The sequence below is a fragment of the Vulpes vulpes genome, chromosome X (genome assembly GCF_048418805.1).
Source record: "Vulpes vulpes isolate BD-2025 chromosome X, VulVul3, whole genome shotgun sequence".
Taxonomy (NCBI): Eukaryota; Metazoa; Chordata; class Mammalia; order Carnivora; family Canidae; genus Vulpes; species Vulpes vulpes.
Window position 1 is genome coordinate 92,692,702 of NC_132796.1, and position 15,917 is coordinate 92,708,618.

The following is a 15,917-nucleotide window of genomic DNA, read 5'->3' on the forward strand; positions in this document are numbered from 1 at the left end:
ATCTAGTAGACTTCTGAGAAAAAAAAAACTCTGCATCACCAGTTGATATGCACCCCGAATTTGTAAACCAATTTTAATATTACCTTAAACAAAATCACTGCATGTATTTCTGCAAAGCCGTATCTTACCATTTAACATTCAGCAGTGTCTTTACTATAATACATTATTCATCCTCAAAAAAAAAAAAGACTCCTAAAATGTAACTGAAGAAAAGTAAAGAGCCGAAAGGTTAACTATCTTGTTCGGAGTCACAAACAGTGTCAGAAATCTGGTGGTGTCTTTGAGATGGCATTTGGAAAAGGTAGCAGCAGAGGAAGGTTGTTCAGTGAAATTTGAACAGTACCATGCCTGAACCCTCCACATTTGCCCGTCCACTTCAGCTGCTGATTCTACTTGAAGTCTACATTTAGGATTTCTGGTTCCATCTCGGATGCCTCTTGGTTTCCTTTTGTAAGACAGCCTGTAATGGACCCTATCCATCTCTGCTGACAACACCTTCCATATCTCTGACAAAGCAAGACTACCTCTCCTATAAGCCAATTCTGTCCATCACTTGATGTGGTATCTGACATTATTCTTGCTTTGGAGCATAACACACTTAGATTTCAGTTCATTCTGCACTAGATGATTGTACCTTACTTCTCCTGTAAGCATAATGATGTCTTTGAGATAATGGACTTGAAAGCATTCAAAAAGCATAAAATACTATGTAAAAGTAAGATAATGATAAATTATTACTATTATAACATAAAAGTGGATAAAGGACAATATGATGCTCCATAATATTCAAAGCAACTAAAATCCACAGAAGAGAGATGTAAGCAATTCCCTGCATTAAAAGAAATATTTCTGTAAAACACTTTTTCAATGATAGAATGCCATGATAGGAAATCAGACTTAATTATGGATATCTCACCACTCCCTTCATATAACATTTATTATATTTACTATAGTATTGCCAATCATGTCTTGTTGCAGAAATCTTCCAGATAAAGATAAATGGACAGTAACAAAGGATGGCTAATGCTGTATTTTTTATTGTTCCTTTTTTCAGTCAAGTAACTGTAATATTAAGGCAGTTTCCAAAAAGAGGATTTGAAGAACTACAATAGCTATAGAAAATAATCTAGGTTTGAACTAAAAAAGAAAGTCCAAGTGGCTTATGATTTAAGACAGAGAAGATGAATTCATGATAATACTGAAGCAGTTTAAGGCAAGTGTAGGGGGGAAAATCCTACACTCCTTGCCAAGAGACCTTTCCTCTAGTTCACAGTCTATGCTGATTTACCTCCATGTCCTTGGGCAAGTTTGCTTTGCCCAAACCTTGGCTCTTGCCTCCTTAAAATTGAAGTGCTTATTTATTTGAAAACAAAAACAAATGCACACACACACATACACACATAAACTATCCAAACAAAAACATATGTACCTGTGAATTATTCTCTACTTCTAGAAAGATTAAGCAGACAGGGCAGGTTTTGGCTTCATACACACCTGGGTTCGAAACCCAGCTCTGCCATGTTAACTTTGTGTCTTTGGGCTAGTTATTTAACCCCCATGAATTTCTGTTTCATTGTTAGTAAAATGGAGCTAATATGATCTATCACTCACCTAATATTGCTAATTAGTAAATAAGAAAGACTTAGGGTCAAGGACTCAGCAAATGTTAACTCTCTTCTCAAATCGGATCCATTGCCTTATTATATTTACAGATGTATCTTCTTGTAGTTCAAATGAGCTGTAGGCCAGCTTTTGATTATCTCCATAAGCAGATACTGATTTTTAAATTCTTCTGGGAACTTCTCCTAGGTATCCTGTGATAGTTTAGTTTTATATGTCAATTTGGTGGGGTTATAGTACCCAGTTATTTAGACATGAATCTAGATGTTGCTGTGGAGGCATTTTGTAGATGTGGTTAATATCTACAATTAGTTGACCTTAAGTGAAGGAGGTTACCCTTGATAATGTGGGAGGGCCCGAACCAATTAGTTGAAAGACCTAAACCGAAGTTTCTTTGAGGAAGAAGGAATTCTGTTTCAAGAGTACAAAGGTAGCATCAACTCCTTCCCTAAGAGATTCTAGTTTACCAGCCACTATAGGTTTGAACCTAATAGTTCCCACAATCACATAAGCCAATTCCTTGAAATCTCTCGTTCTCTCTCTGTCATATATACTATGTACACACACACACACACACACACACACACACACACACACACACAGATCTTCTCTTTCTCTGGAGAACCCTGACTGATTTTTCCTCTTCCCACCTAGCTGATATATAGTCAGACTGACTCAATTGCCATAGAGGTGGAAGGTATATCTGTGGCCAAAATTCCATCTACATATTCCAATGCCAGGCTGCATGTTCCCTGAATAATTAATTCTTTGGGATTTCCCCCACCACAAATGATTTTCATTGGCATGGGTCATTAAGAACAGGTTATCAAGTCATTTGATAGTGAGTATAAAAGACCCAAGGGAGAGGACATATTTGTTTGAAGACCTACCTGTCAATCTATAATAAGTCAGAGCAGTCCTACCCATAGATGGACGACTATTAAGGCCAATGCAAAATGCTCATTTCTGCCTTATGGTATCCATAAATCCACAAACTCTGGACTTGAACAGGGAGGGAACTCCCTGTTCCTTTTCCAAAGTCTTCCAAAGTTCTTGAGACCTTTAACGCTTCTCAAGAATCTTCTAAGGTCAGCGCTTCACCTATTGTTCTTATCACTGGCTAAACTATAACATAAAAAGTTCTCTTTCAAAGCTTTCCTGAGCACTTGTTATATCATCTAAGTTGAAGGTGGGTAATTATAGAAGATAAGAGCCAGATTACTTGGGTTCAAATTTTGGGCTCGACCCTTATTAGCTGTGTTAATTTGGATACGTTTTCTCACCTGCCAGAGGGGGAGGATGATAATAATGCTTCCTATCTTATAAACTTGTCGTGAGGATGACACAGATCAACACTTATGAAAATGCCTGGCATACAGTAGATACTCATACATATTCATTTTCCTTTAGAATTGCCTATTTTCTTCTATTCTGATACTTCGGCCTCTTCCAATCTGCATGTCTAATCTCTTCTTACTTTTAGAGGTCTCCTTCTTCCATTCCCATCATTCCTTTCGCCTTTTATACATCACTTTGGTCCTGTGACCTAGACTTTTCCTGGTTCTCTAGGGGAAGTTGTCAATTAACTTGTGCAAATGGATGATAATGGGAGTAATTAGTTCTACATCCCACATAACATATTTGCATTTAACGAGAACTTTTAGAGTCAACAGCTTAACCCAAAGCAGTGATTCCATTGGTGGGAACTACAGGCAAGGTGGCAGAGAGGTTGGACTGAGACTTGGAGACAGAGGGCCCCTTACAGCATCTTACATATCACACTCTGTCTACTGGGTATTTAAATGCTAATCTCAGCCTTTCTGTAATCCTTTTGCTCTCAGATATAGTTTCCTTATGATACTCTGCTTTCGAAATGTACTCAGTCTGAGACAGCAACAAGCAGAAACATATAAATGGAAACTCCCATCACACTGTCACTTTATGTCCAGGAGATGACAGTGGGACAGTCTGCTTGGCATTTGGGGCACAGATTTTGAACGCTTACACCCTTTGTGGAGCCTGAGGGGAGAGTTATTGCCAGAGGGGACTCTGGCTGTATCTGTCATCTACATAAACGTAGTTCTTACAGAGAGCTCAGCAGATGAGGGTCCTGGCATTTTACTTAAAACAAAAAACACAAAAATGACGACAAAAATTGTTCTTTTTTTAATGTTTTCGGTAAACTGGAAACAAATTTTTAGATTTTTTTAGATATTGCTTCTTTTAAGCTCTTTTGTAAATATCAAATAATTCACTCAAACCTTTCTACAGATGCTTAAAAAAAAAGCTAAAGGCCCATGAGTTCTCCAAGTGAAGTCAAATGTCTATGAGGGCATATTCTATTTAAAGAAACAATCCATTTCTCAATTTCTGGCACATAGTTAAACATGCTGGCAAAGGGAGAGGCCACTTCTGTGTACCAGTTACTGGTGAGGGAACTACTAAAATTTCATCATTCAATCAAGCTGGGAGAAAGGTCCATTTGAATTAGTGGAGACCTCCAACTATGGACTATTTGAAATGAAATGTACTTTTTATTGCATATATACACATATATTCAATGGATGTGTGTGTGTGTATGTGTATTCAGACTACCTGTACCCAGAGTAGTTTTTGCTGAGCTTATTCTAATAAATAGGTGGCTAGTTAATAATTTGCAATATAATTTACATACAAATCATTTATATGATTTACTAAAGTCTTAAAAACTGTTTTTCTTACTTATGTTAAAACTTTTCCTTTTAGCTTCTTTAATTTTTGTAAGCATTTTCTTGATAGGCAGTTGAAAAAAAATTCAGCATAGCCCAGGTTGAACAATTAACAATTCTGAAGTGGTTAGGACTAATAAGGTTTGATTGTAGGTTCTTGAAATAAGACAGTCTCACACTGTGATAAAGCTCCAAGCCAACATCTCTTTATGTGACTACTGAAGCAGCTTATTGTGAGTAGTTCATTTTAAGGGTAGACATCTGGAGACTAGGGCACCTCAAGGCCATTATTACAGTGTTCCTGAGGGTCATAAATGGGTACCTTTAAGCTGGACACATGGGCCTATTGACGCAAATATTTTGAACAAATGTCTATCTAAATGGTAGACAAAATGTCTACCTAAATGATAAACAAAAATGTTTTCATGAGCAAATCCTTTTCTGGGGTGGAAAGATTTTACTTAGTGGTCTTGCTTCCTGGGTCTCAGAGAGCCTGAGAAGCCCTTAGAGAGAAGCCTGGTGGTTGGTATTGAGGTTAAATCACTACAGTCATTAAAGACACTTAAGGGAATTGGTTAGGCTGGCCATGCTTGTCAATCAGTTGCAGCCACTACAAAAATAAGCAGTCTAGAGTGCACACATTAAAAAATAAATATCTTAATGAGGTTGAATTTTGTACTTTTGGGAGAAATCTTTTGGACATCTTCATTTCTGAAATATTTTAAGGCTGCCATGGAAGAACAGCCTAAGTGTTCCTGGCTCCCTCTTTATTACCTGCATCATCTCACTGAATTTTGAAGCTGGATTGATAAATGGAATTGGATGTAGGCTAGGAAACTTTCCAGGTGGCCAGGGTTTCCAGAAGACTTGAGTAATAGTGCATGGTTAGAAGAGAAATTTGGTTTGATTTAGTTGGGGAATAGAGGAAATAAACATCACCAATGACTTTCTGAAATACAGGCTAGAAGGAAGATGGGCATACAAACACTGTATCATCTAAGCCCTGGTTTGGCTCATAGCTAGAAGTCACTATTTGGCCCCCCAATGATTAGAAGCAATACTGACATACCTTCCATCTTGCCGGCTGATGGTAAACCCATAATCACTGTGATGCAAGAAACTAACATTCACCCCTACTAGAGGAGTTCCATCTACAGCCACCACTTGGCCTCGAATCACACAAGCACGCCTGCAACACAAGATCAAAGGCAAATATAAAAGTATGTTGAAACTAGATTCTAGAAGCCAAGATGGAAAAACTTTGGAAAAAACAGTCAAGTATAACAAAAAACACAATAATTTCACCAACCAGTAGTAACTACTAACAACATTTCGAGGATGGCATGTGTATCTTTTTTACCCATGAAAACTGGGATTATACTCAGTATAGATCTGTGTCCTGATATTTTTATGTTAACAGTGTATTATTAACATTGTCCAATGTAATCAGAAATTCCTTCTGCTTTGTTATTATACAATATAGCCTTAAAACAGCATTCCTTAACTGGTTTAATCCATTCATTTTTTTAGGACATATAGTAGTTTCTTAACTTTTCCTGCATTGAGTATCTTATACTTCCTTGGGAGATAGTCCTAGTTGTGGAAGAATAATTTTCTTTTATTAAAATTCATCACATTAATTAATACATAAATACATTGTACATATGACTAAAGTCTCTGCTCAAGACCTCCCCCCCAGTTCTTGGTCTTCTCCTCAGAGGTAATCAGTAATGTCATTTTGTTGTGTGCATTCTCTATGCATTTACATACATAGGTGTGAATATTTTTAAGGCTCTTGATTCATATGGCCAAATTGCCTTTTCCTGGAAAATCAATATTATAAGAAAGCAAACTTATTTGGACAAATTTTAAGAGTGAGTCTGCAAAAAAGACATGGTCCTTAGTTATAGTATTCTGTTTCTCTTGCCTAATTGAAATAAAATATTTCAGGCGATTTTTTCCTTTAAACAAAAGAGTTTCACCCTTGCCCAAAAAAATGAGATTCTATTATACTAGCTCTCAAATAGGGCTGTCTCCCAGACATAGTCCACTAAAATGTGCATACTTTCAGCTCTAGCCTGACCAAGTTATAACAAATTTCAGGAGCTTGACAGTTAAGAAGAGGACCCAGGAGTAAATTCCAAGCAAAATTTTTTTTCACTGATCTGCCATTATTGGGGGCAGCAGGGGTTGGGGGGAAGTTTTTTCACCACTTGTGGAGGGGGGGAGTCCAAACCTAGTTTTGGCAGCCCTGAGCTCTAGCATGTGCATTTTGTAGCTGGAGCTGGAGGTGTTGAGGAAGGTTGAGCAAGGTCAGTGATTTTTTTTTCCTGGGGAGTTAATGTCATTTTTTTTCACCAAGTGGGATTCGGTAGATCCAGGGGATCTCAGTCTTGGATTAAAGAGGGCCATGCTATTTGGGCAAACATGACTTTCCAAAGTAACCATGATAATTCCTCCCTGGCATTATATCTTCCTCAAACAGAATTAGCAAGTTGAGGCAATATATCTGAAGGCTCATGGCCACAAAAATCTTTTGAGAGAAAAAAAATCTCTGAAAAATCAAAAGACAGTTACCAGCCAAAGTTTGTTTTATACATCATAGCCAATAGACTCCACACTCCATGGATTTATCTTGCATTACCTAAGGCCTTCCCCGAAAACAAACTACAAGCCATTAAGTACTAACCAAAAGTAAGCTGGTATAACTGTTGCTATTGCTGTATTGAAGTCTCAGACCAATATTCCTAATTTTGACATAGATCAGTGGCTTTCTTTTTTCCAAGGAACGGTACATTTTTATGAGTTCTATAAATCATGGCTCTGAATGGTACGCAAATGGCATAGTGGCACTTGCTTTGTCTTGTCTGATTCTCCCAGTTTCTTTTGGGGAGATTTCGAAAGTTTGAGATTCTGAAATCGCATTTAATAGAGGAGACGTTTATTTAAAGTCATTGAGTTCTGGATTTTGAACTAACCCTGACAGATGTGGTTCCAGGTTCTAAGTCCAATGTAACAAGAAATGAAAATGAAAGGATGTCTCTAGTTTTATACAGCAACCTTTTGAAGGTCTTCATAAAACAAAGTTTGACAAGCAAGCTTCTACAGATGAAGTAGAAGCAAGCTGAGAAAATCTGCAAACTATGTAGGGATTGGAGCTAGAAGGGCTGAGAAGAGGCACTGGAAAATCCCTTGAACATAGCTTCCCAAGCACTAAGTGCTGATGGCTTTTTTGGGGGTGGGGGTAACTCCAAACTTGCTAAGGCTCTACCAGTTAACAAGGTGGCCTTTGCAACAATAAAGCCTACCTAGGTGGTCGCTGATTCCCTTTTGGCAAGACAATTCTACACTTACTCATTTCATTTGTTCATATTACTCTAGACATTGTGTCTTCCCACAGCTATACTAGGCTCAATTATTTTTGTTTTTATTTTGTCAAGCCTAGTTGGCATTATTTGCTCATATTTTATGACAGACACAGACCTGTCTCTTCTCTTTGCTGCTCTTTTATTTTCTATACAGTTTATATTTATGAAGGATCCAGGCTGGTGAGTGAAAATCTCATAAAAGTTATCATTATTCTGTGCATTTCCCTTGTATTCCTCTCTTCCTTCATTCTGTATCTCATTCTGAGTAGACTTGTCTTTTGACTCTTCTGCTCTTTAGTATTCCTCATATTTTATGAAGCACACAGATTTTGTGTGATAACGACTCATCAAAGTCATCATTATTCAAGACATTGTCTACCTGTTCTTCTCATTCATTTCACTCTGCATCATTCATAAATAATGTGCAGACTTGTCTTTCAACTACTTTATTTTTTTATTTCTCATATTTTATGATGCACACCAACTTATAGCATATGATAAAGCCCCATAAAACTCATTATTCTACGTTTATCAGCATTGAGGTCTCTTTGTAATGTATTAGACTTTAAATGTTCTAAGAGTCCCTGTATCTTGCTGCATTTGCTCCCATTATTTACACACTCCATGTCATCTATTTTTCACAAGAATAACTCTTAGCTCCTTTTATTCCTGGATTACTAGTACTTACTGCAATCTTTGACCAACATCAGTCATCCTGTGTCAGTGGAAGCTGTCTAAATTTCAGGACAGTATTAAAGTATTCTTTCTTAATTTGCAGTAATCTTGATTGGCACTGCATGCAGAAACCTAGAGAAAACATGTTCCCAGGCAAATTTTCCATTTCAAAAAGAAAGCTCTTGAATCTACTTGCTTCCCCAGGCTACTCCTGCTCCAGATGGCCCTTAGGGAGCCTACATATATACTCTTGCAAGTATGGTGTACTCTCTACTTTGCTTAGCTCAACTGCTATTTTGTGCAATCTGGGGTTCTGAATTCAATTATTCATAATTGTGGATGGTAACCTTGTATTTACTTATTTCTTGAGTCACACAGTCACCGAAATGTAGTGTCTCTTCACTTCACATTGTCTATTTGGATTGTGCTTCTCTTATCCAAGGCAGCCTGTATAATTAATCTTTTTTTCAATTTTGGGTGCTTGTTGAAGTAATGAGCTGGATATGGCAGCGAGTCTGTCTTTGGTAGTACCACCACGATCCTACTTTCTGTGCTATTCATCATTCCCACTGTGGTACCTCCCTGTTTCCTTGCCCAGAGAGTCTCCGGCATCTTCAAATCACCACCTAAAAAAGTATTCATACCTGGCCTGTTCTTGGCCTGTCTTGGGGAAACATCTGGAATTCTTAAATTATTGCCCCATCAAACTATCCTCAACGTGCGTCCTAATCTTTCAAGCACCTGTCTTTTTCTGAAACTTTTCCCCACTAGGTATACGGAAGTCCTCTGAGTCTTTTGAACCATCTGGACTGTCATAAAGCTGGCCCTGTGCATGTGTACAGCAGGTATGTGCCTAGTGTGACTGTCTTTGGTGTTGGTTTTGTGTGTGTGTTTTCGTGTACTCTCAATGGCAGGGACTGCACACTTTCCTTGGGGCTCACTATCCTTTGATTCACAGACATGGTTGGGATGCTTTCCTTTCTTGAATCTTTAAAAACCAGAGCTTCTCCCTGCTGTTCTAGGTTAGAGTGAGATAACTTGAACTCAGATGGACATGACGAATGCGACTTTAGAAACACGTATGGGGATAGATCACCCCTCACAAGTGTCTCTCTTCCCGTTCTTTGGAGAATACAGGCTGCTGCCAAGCTGTCTACTTGCTGTCACTATGCTAAAGCAGCAACCCCCAAGGAATTGCTTCTTCCTTTAACAAATGCTGAATCCTGTAGGTGTTTGGAGCTTGGTCTGAAGAGCAGGGCATCCTGGGAAATGCAAGTCAGAATACACTTTACTCAGAGCCTTATTTAACTAACGAGCTGCTTGTTAGACCATTCTGATGCAAAATGGTCTAATTCATTCTGTATTTTCTATTTCCATGGCATAGTCAAATTATCCCTAGCCTCCAATAAACTCTTGGTTCCTTTCTCCTCTTTTCTTATTTGTTGTCTTTTGTCTTCAGTGTCAAATTTCCAATATTCATTCAACACCTCAGGCAAAAACATTAACCTCAAGCACAAGATTTGGTTTGAAAAACAACACTGAAAACTAAATTGCTGAAAGAAGATATAATTTACTGCATTGTGTTTCTGATTAAAATCTTTCGCAAGGAAAATGAGGCTCAGAGTAGGGAAGTTATAACCATTTGCTTTTGTTGCTAACATGAGCATAAGCAACCTTTGAAGAGTAACATTCAAAATCAAGGTCCTGGCCAGCAGGGGATCTAGCAGCAGTTGGGCAGGTTAGGTTGTTTTCTCCATAGGAACAGATGAAATCCTTTCCAGAGCTGACAGCTCTGGTCAAGAGACAGCACTGAGAAGGACTGGGCTGGGAGAGGCCACGTGAATGCTCCGCTCACTGGAGCTGGAATTCTGCTCTGTAAATTCCTCTAGGAGTCGTTATTTGGTTCACGTCTCCAAGGGATGGAAACCTGCTGCCTGTGAGGCATGGTGCAATGGTTCTCCCGACATCTCCGCAGGCTCATTATACCGTCAAGTTTCACAGCTTGTAGATTGCGTCACTTGGACTAAAGCATCTTATCGGCTGCCATCATGCAATGAATAAAGGATCTTCTCTTTAGAGTGTCATCTGTGCTATTGGTCCTCAGTCCTTCCTGGTAATATTTCTTGCATACAGATCAGTGGTTCTCAGACTTGATCACACACCAGAATCACCTGGAGGGCTTGGTAAAACAGTCCGCTGGGCCCCAACTCCAGAGTTTCTGATTCACAGGTCTGGAATGGGGCCCGAGAATGTGCATTCCTAGCAAGTTCCTGAGTGATGCTGATGCTGCCAGTCTAAAGGCTGAACTTTGAGAACCACTGTTTCAGTGAAAGCAAGACCAGAACACAGTCAGCCAATTAAGATGTATGAACCCCTCAAGAGGGAGGCACAGGACAGAAACTATAAAGGCAGGCAAGTCACTCACAGTTCGCAATCGGACCGTTAGGAAGTTAATCTGTGAGGTATGAATTTGTAACTCCTCCCTACAGACCTCTGGAAGAGAGTCCGCCACATTGTGGTTTGGGGAATCACGTTGAAACCGTCATGCCAAAGCGTAGGGTCCCTTCAAATCCAGTGATTGTGCGATGAAAAAATCTTTTATCCTGATTTATTGGTCTCAAATAAGTGTCAAGTTTGTCTCCATCCTCATTAGTCTCCTTAGCACTCAGATACAGGTTACTGCACTTGATGTAGCCCGTCTTGGATGAGAGTTATATATGTGTCTGTCTTTACCCTTAGATAGTCTACACCAGGGCAAAGACTGACTTTCCTCTTTGCATCCTTCCCAGTGCCTGGGGTACACAGCCCATGCTCGAGAAAGCTTTACAGAATTTCAGTTCAAATATTTGTTTATATGGAGATGTAAGATACTTACAACCCACCCTCATGGCACTGCTTCAAAGGTTTCAGAGACTACTTTGAGGTTCCCGCACGACAGATGCCTTACAGTTCACTTATGAGAGGCCAGCATTCTGGAATGTGCATTATAACTTTCTCATCATGAGAGTGTTGTTTGATAATTGACAACTTCAGGGAATTAAATAGTACCCCTGTGATTGGGAAGAATGAATGAATAGTCCTCCTCAAATGCTTAATTTATGAACACTAACCCCATTATTCCTTTATATATTACCATATAATTATGATGTGGTATTTCATAATTTAAATACATTTGAGGGTTCTAATATTCAGATATTTGGGGGGGTTTCCACACAACACATGCTGGGTTTTTGATATATGTTATCTAAGCTGGTACAGCACCATGAAAACATTTAATGTTATAGCATAAGCCCGTTTTCATGTTCTGAAAATGTGAATGCAGTGAATGTTCATATGCAAACCCAATAAAATCTCATTAGTTTTTACTTAAATAGAGCAGGCTGATTTAATCCTACTCAGTTGGTCACTAGCCCAAATAAATAATACCTACTAAATGGGCAACATTAAAAGCAGCTGGAAGCATTACCCATCAACATTCTAGGACTCTGGGAAAGGTGGTGCTATTGAAAATGCAGATAGCTTTTTAAGCAGAATTATTTTCCTCATGGCTAGTGATGTTTCAAGTAAAACAAAATGGGGGCACTCACCCTGAGGACGGTGGCTATTTTCCCATCTGCCCTGGTAATTGCTTGTCAAAAGCAGGCTTGCTTTGGATGCCTGAGATCCCCAAAGTAATGGGAAAAAGATCAAGTGTTTTGAAGCAATAAGAAAACTGACGACACAGTCACATTTTCAGGACCGCGTAAGTGCCAGTTTGCTTCATTTAGACACATGATTATTTTTGTCCGGAATTTGAATCCTGAAATATTTGTCCTGTAAGCCCTTGCAACTCTTGAATAGTCTCAAGTTTGTTTTTATTTGGGTTGATTTGTTGTTGTTGTTTTTTTTTTTTTTTTTGCCTGGTTTACACTTTACTCAAATGGTTTCTTTGTCATCAGCCCTATGGGGTTTTATTAACCTCATTAACCTTTCCCGTCACTTCTCTGCGAATCTGCCCTTTAAATAATGGATAGTCATTAAATATTGGGGAAATCTGTCTAGTTGGCTATAGCCTGGCCGTGGATTACTCTTTCTTCCACAGAGGAAAACGTGTGGCCTAGCTCCACCCACTCCAGTTCTAGCACTGGCTTGGTAGTCCTCCATTGTGACTTTTCCCTGTCCTATCCTCAGCCACCTCACAAAGGTGCCACAACAAAAAAATAACCCAGTAAAATGATTGTCTTTTGAGTTGTACCTTTCTAATTACATTCTATTAGGTACCCTGGTATTCATTAAATATATATAATGTATATAAATGCATATACAAGTTAATATAAATAAAGCATTTATGAAGCACTATGGGTCATGTACTACGTCGAGCACTTTCCTTATCTTATTTCATTTAATATCACTACCACTCTGGGTGGGTACAACTACTAGCCCTGTTTTAAAAGCAAAGAAACGGATCCAGAGAGGTTAAAAACAAAACAAAACAAAACAAAACAAAACAAAACAACACCTTGCTGAAGATAACACAGCTAGAAAGTGGTGGCGTGGTGGAGGCCTTCTGACCTGGATTCCAAGGGGCCTGGGCTATACTGCAGATCTTTCTTAAGATGGAAAAAAAATGTGGCTGCAAATGAAAAGAAAGTTAGAGCTCACCTACACAGGTGGTGCTTTCACTACCCATGGACATCAGTTCCTGTGGACACTGACCAGCTGCTGAGTACCTTCTACGTGCAGAGTGTTTAGTGGAGATGTGCTTCATTCATTCCTCCTCCCCAAACCTGCATTTACTCTGCCCTCTCTAGGAACAAATTTTGATGATAGAACCAGCTTGAGACACTGCAAGCGAACAGTATGGCTAAGAAGCAAGTAAGAAGGATTTGAGCCTTTTGAATTTCTTAATGGAGCAGTAAGATAGATAAAATATTAGAAAATACCTATCCATACTGAGATAAGCTGTAGATAGATGGCTACTGGTATTACTAATCACAGTTATTAAGCATCTCAGAACATCCGAGTTTCAAAATACCACACATAATCAACTGAAAAGCGTTTTGAAGATCTGTGCTCTGATTTTTTTTTATTCTTCTTTGCCCAAGAGCATTTGCAAGGAAGTGAAAGTCACACATTCTTTCTTTTTGGTACCTTTAGGTGTTGACTGCTGATTTCAGGAGCTAGTCAGCACTATAAATGTTGGAACCTTCAGCACTTTGTAATTTTTATAGTATGTTTCCTAAACTTTAGCATCAGACAAAAGAGTTGTCGGAAAAATCAGGAGATCCCATCTTCACATACGTAACACCTTTCATATAAATGCGATCAAAGTGCTTTATTAGTAAGTAGCAACGATCTTCCTTTCCACTTAGGACAACTGCAGAAGTGATAAGCATAGGAGGTTGCTCAGGAAAAGCATCATGGTAAGATAAATAGAATTGTAGGGAACCATGGCTGAGCCAAATCACCCTCGGGACTCCTTTTGCAAATGTGGGCAGGTCTGTGCAATGCCTCCTTTCAGAAAGAAAGGTGAACAAGAGATAGATATGTGGATGCTGATGCTGTAGAAAGAGCTTCCCCCTGTCCTCAACGTATTCAATTTATTCAGTAATTGTTGCATTGTGTGTTTATCAGCCCCTAGCTGTGTATCTCGTATAGTGTTTTTCATGCTCGTATATTAAAACTACACAAGCACCTGCCATTAGCAAATAGACTTGGAGATCCTTAACCAACAGATTCGTGAGAAAGTCAAACACCAAATATATGGATTCAGATTTGTACCTCAGCAAAATTACAAATGATTATGTAACAGACCTTCTGGGGATTACCTGTGCTCAGACTAAATTGTGTGTTACTTCCATTGATGCTTGAATACTGTAATAACATAGGATTTCCTTAACAAATATTCTAAAATATAAGCTTCTCTTGCTTCTTCTTTTTCCTCATTCCAAATTGGCAAGTGGTTTCTATATATGCAATCCCTTTTGGGTTCAATACTAATTGATGAAGATCTGTTACTTTTTTTTCTTTTCATGACTAAACTGTCTAGTGCTATTGCTCATTTGTGTTTCCAGAGGCTACTCCGTTTGTCTGAGGAATTCATATTTTCTCAATGTGCTTGTAGAAGACAGGTACCCTATCCCCTTATCAGTAAAACCTTTCACAGTAACCAGTATGTAATAATTCTTTGAGAAAGGTTTGTTTTACCTCTTCATATGGTGTCACAGAATCTTGATTTATTGGGCCTCTAAAAGTCACCACCAGGCCCTGGCTTGTGTGACAATCTGTTGCATAAAGGTCCAAGATCATCTGAGGTATAGATGAATGCCACGAGGTCTTTGCTCCAGTATCACTTCCCCAGAGAGGCTTTCCTGGACCACTCTCTAAAATGGTCACCTTCCATTCCTAACCTTTCTTTGTGTTACTTGAAAGTGCTTATACCTACCTGACATTTACTTTTTCTGGAATCGTTCTTCCTCACTAGACTGTATGGGAAAGGCCCTTTGTCTACTGTAGACCAGAGCCTAGGACAGTGCCCATCACCAAATGAATAAATAAACCAAGTAAACATTGTAATGTTCATCTATCTCCTGAGTGAAATGATGAATCTTCTTCAATGTGGATTTTCTTGAAACCGTAGGATCCATCATTATAAATGATGCCAAAATGTTGTTAATGGGAATTTTTTCATTGGGGTAAATGAGAATTTTTGCGATGATTGATTTTTTCCCCATTGAATTCATCTGTTTAATACAAACATTTTAAATTGTAGAAAAAAAATTACATACAGCCCCACATTTCAAAGGACAGAACTTGCAAACTGTTAAGTTGCTCACAGTCCAAATAAGCTTTATGTGTTTTTTTTTTTTTGGCAAATTATCAATAGTCTCCTGTTTCTGTCAATTTTAGCAGGTCTTCGTGCTCACCTGAGCTAATGAGTACCATCTCTGAGCTACTGCTGCAAACTTCCAGGTCAGTCCCACTTCTGTCATTGTTTAATGACTTTGTTTCACTTGCTAGAGTCCCTCTTGTCTTACATTGACTTAGGTTCAAAGCAGGTGGATTTGAGAACCCTGAGTTGATGAACTCCAAGTTTCCTCAAAAACCTGATGTTTCATAATCTGCAGAATTTACTGCAGTCTGCAGTTAATTTCATTATTTATGCATTTATTTGATGTTCTGACTGCCTCTACTGCTAGACTGTTAAGGGGAGTTCTGTGAATAAAGGGATGCTGTTTCTTTTGTTTCCTTCCATTCACATAGTTTTTGGCACAAAGTGGTACTCAAGGAATATCTGCTGAATAGATGAGTGATACATATCCTCAGCTCTTTTTTCAAAAATGAGCTGACATCAGGATCTGATATTACATTAGGGACAGCAGAGGAATTTGATATCTCTTCTAAAAGAATTTAAAGTCCTTGGTTACTCTGGAAATACTAATATGTCAATAAAACACAAATTTTAAAAAGCAGCAGTTAGTGTCTATCAAGTGTGCTTAGTCTTAAGTCCCAGTCTCTATTCAGGATCGACAGTTTCTGTAGCAATGACCCATCTTCCTGCAACCTT

The 15,917-nt window shown here is 38.6% G+C and overlaps 1 protein-coding gene across 7 annotated transcripts in view; it reads right to left on the bottom strand.

Moving 5' to 3' along the window:
• TENM1 (teneurin transmembrane protein 1) overlaps positions 1-15,917 on the bottom strand; it is a 796,092-nt gene that overhangs the window by 139,420 nt on the left and 640,755 nt on the right. For all 7 annotated transcript variants that reach the window (XM_072744131.1, XM_072744132.1, XM_072744133.1 and 4 more), the window contains one exon: positions 5,398-5,517. In XM_072744131.1, the coding sequence (XP_072600232.1) occupies positions 5,398-5,517 (120 nt within the window). The remainder of the gene's footprint in view (positions 1-5,397; positions 5,518-15,917) is intronic.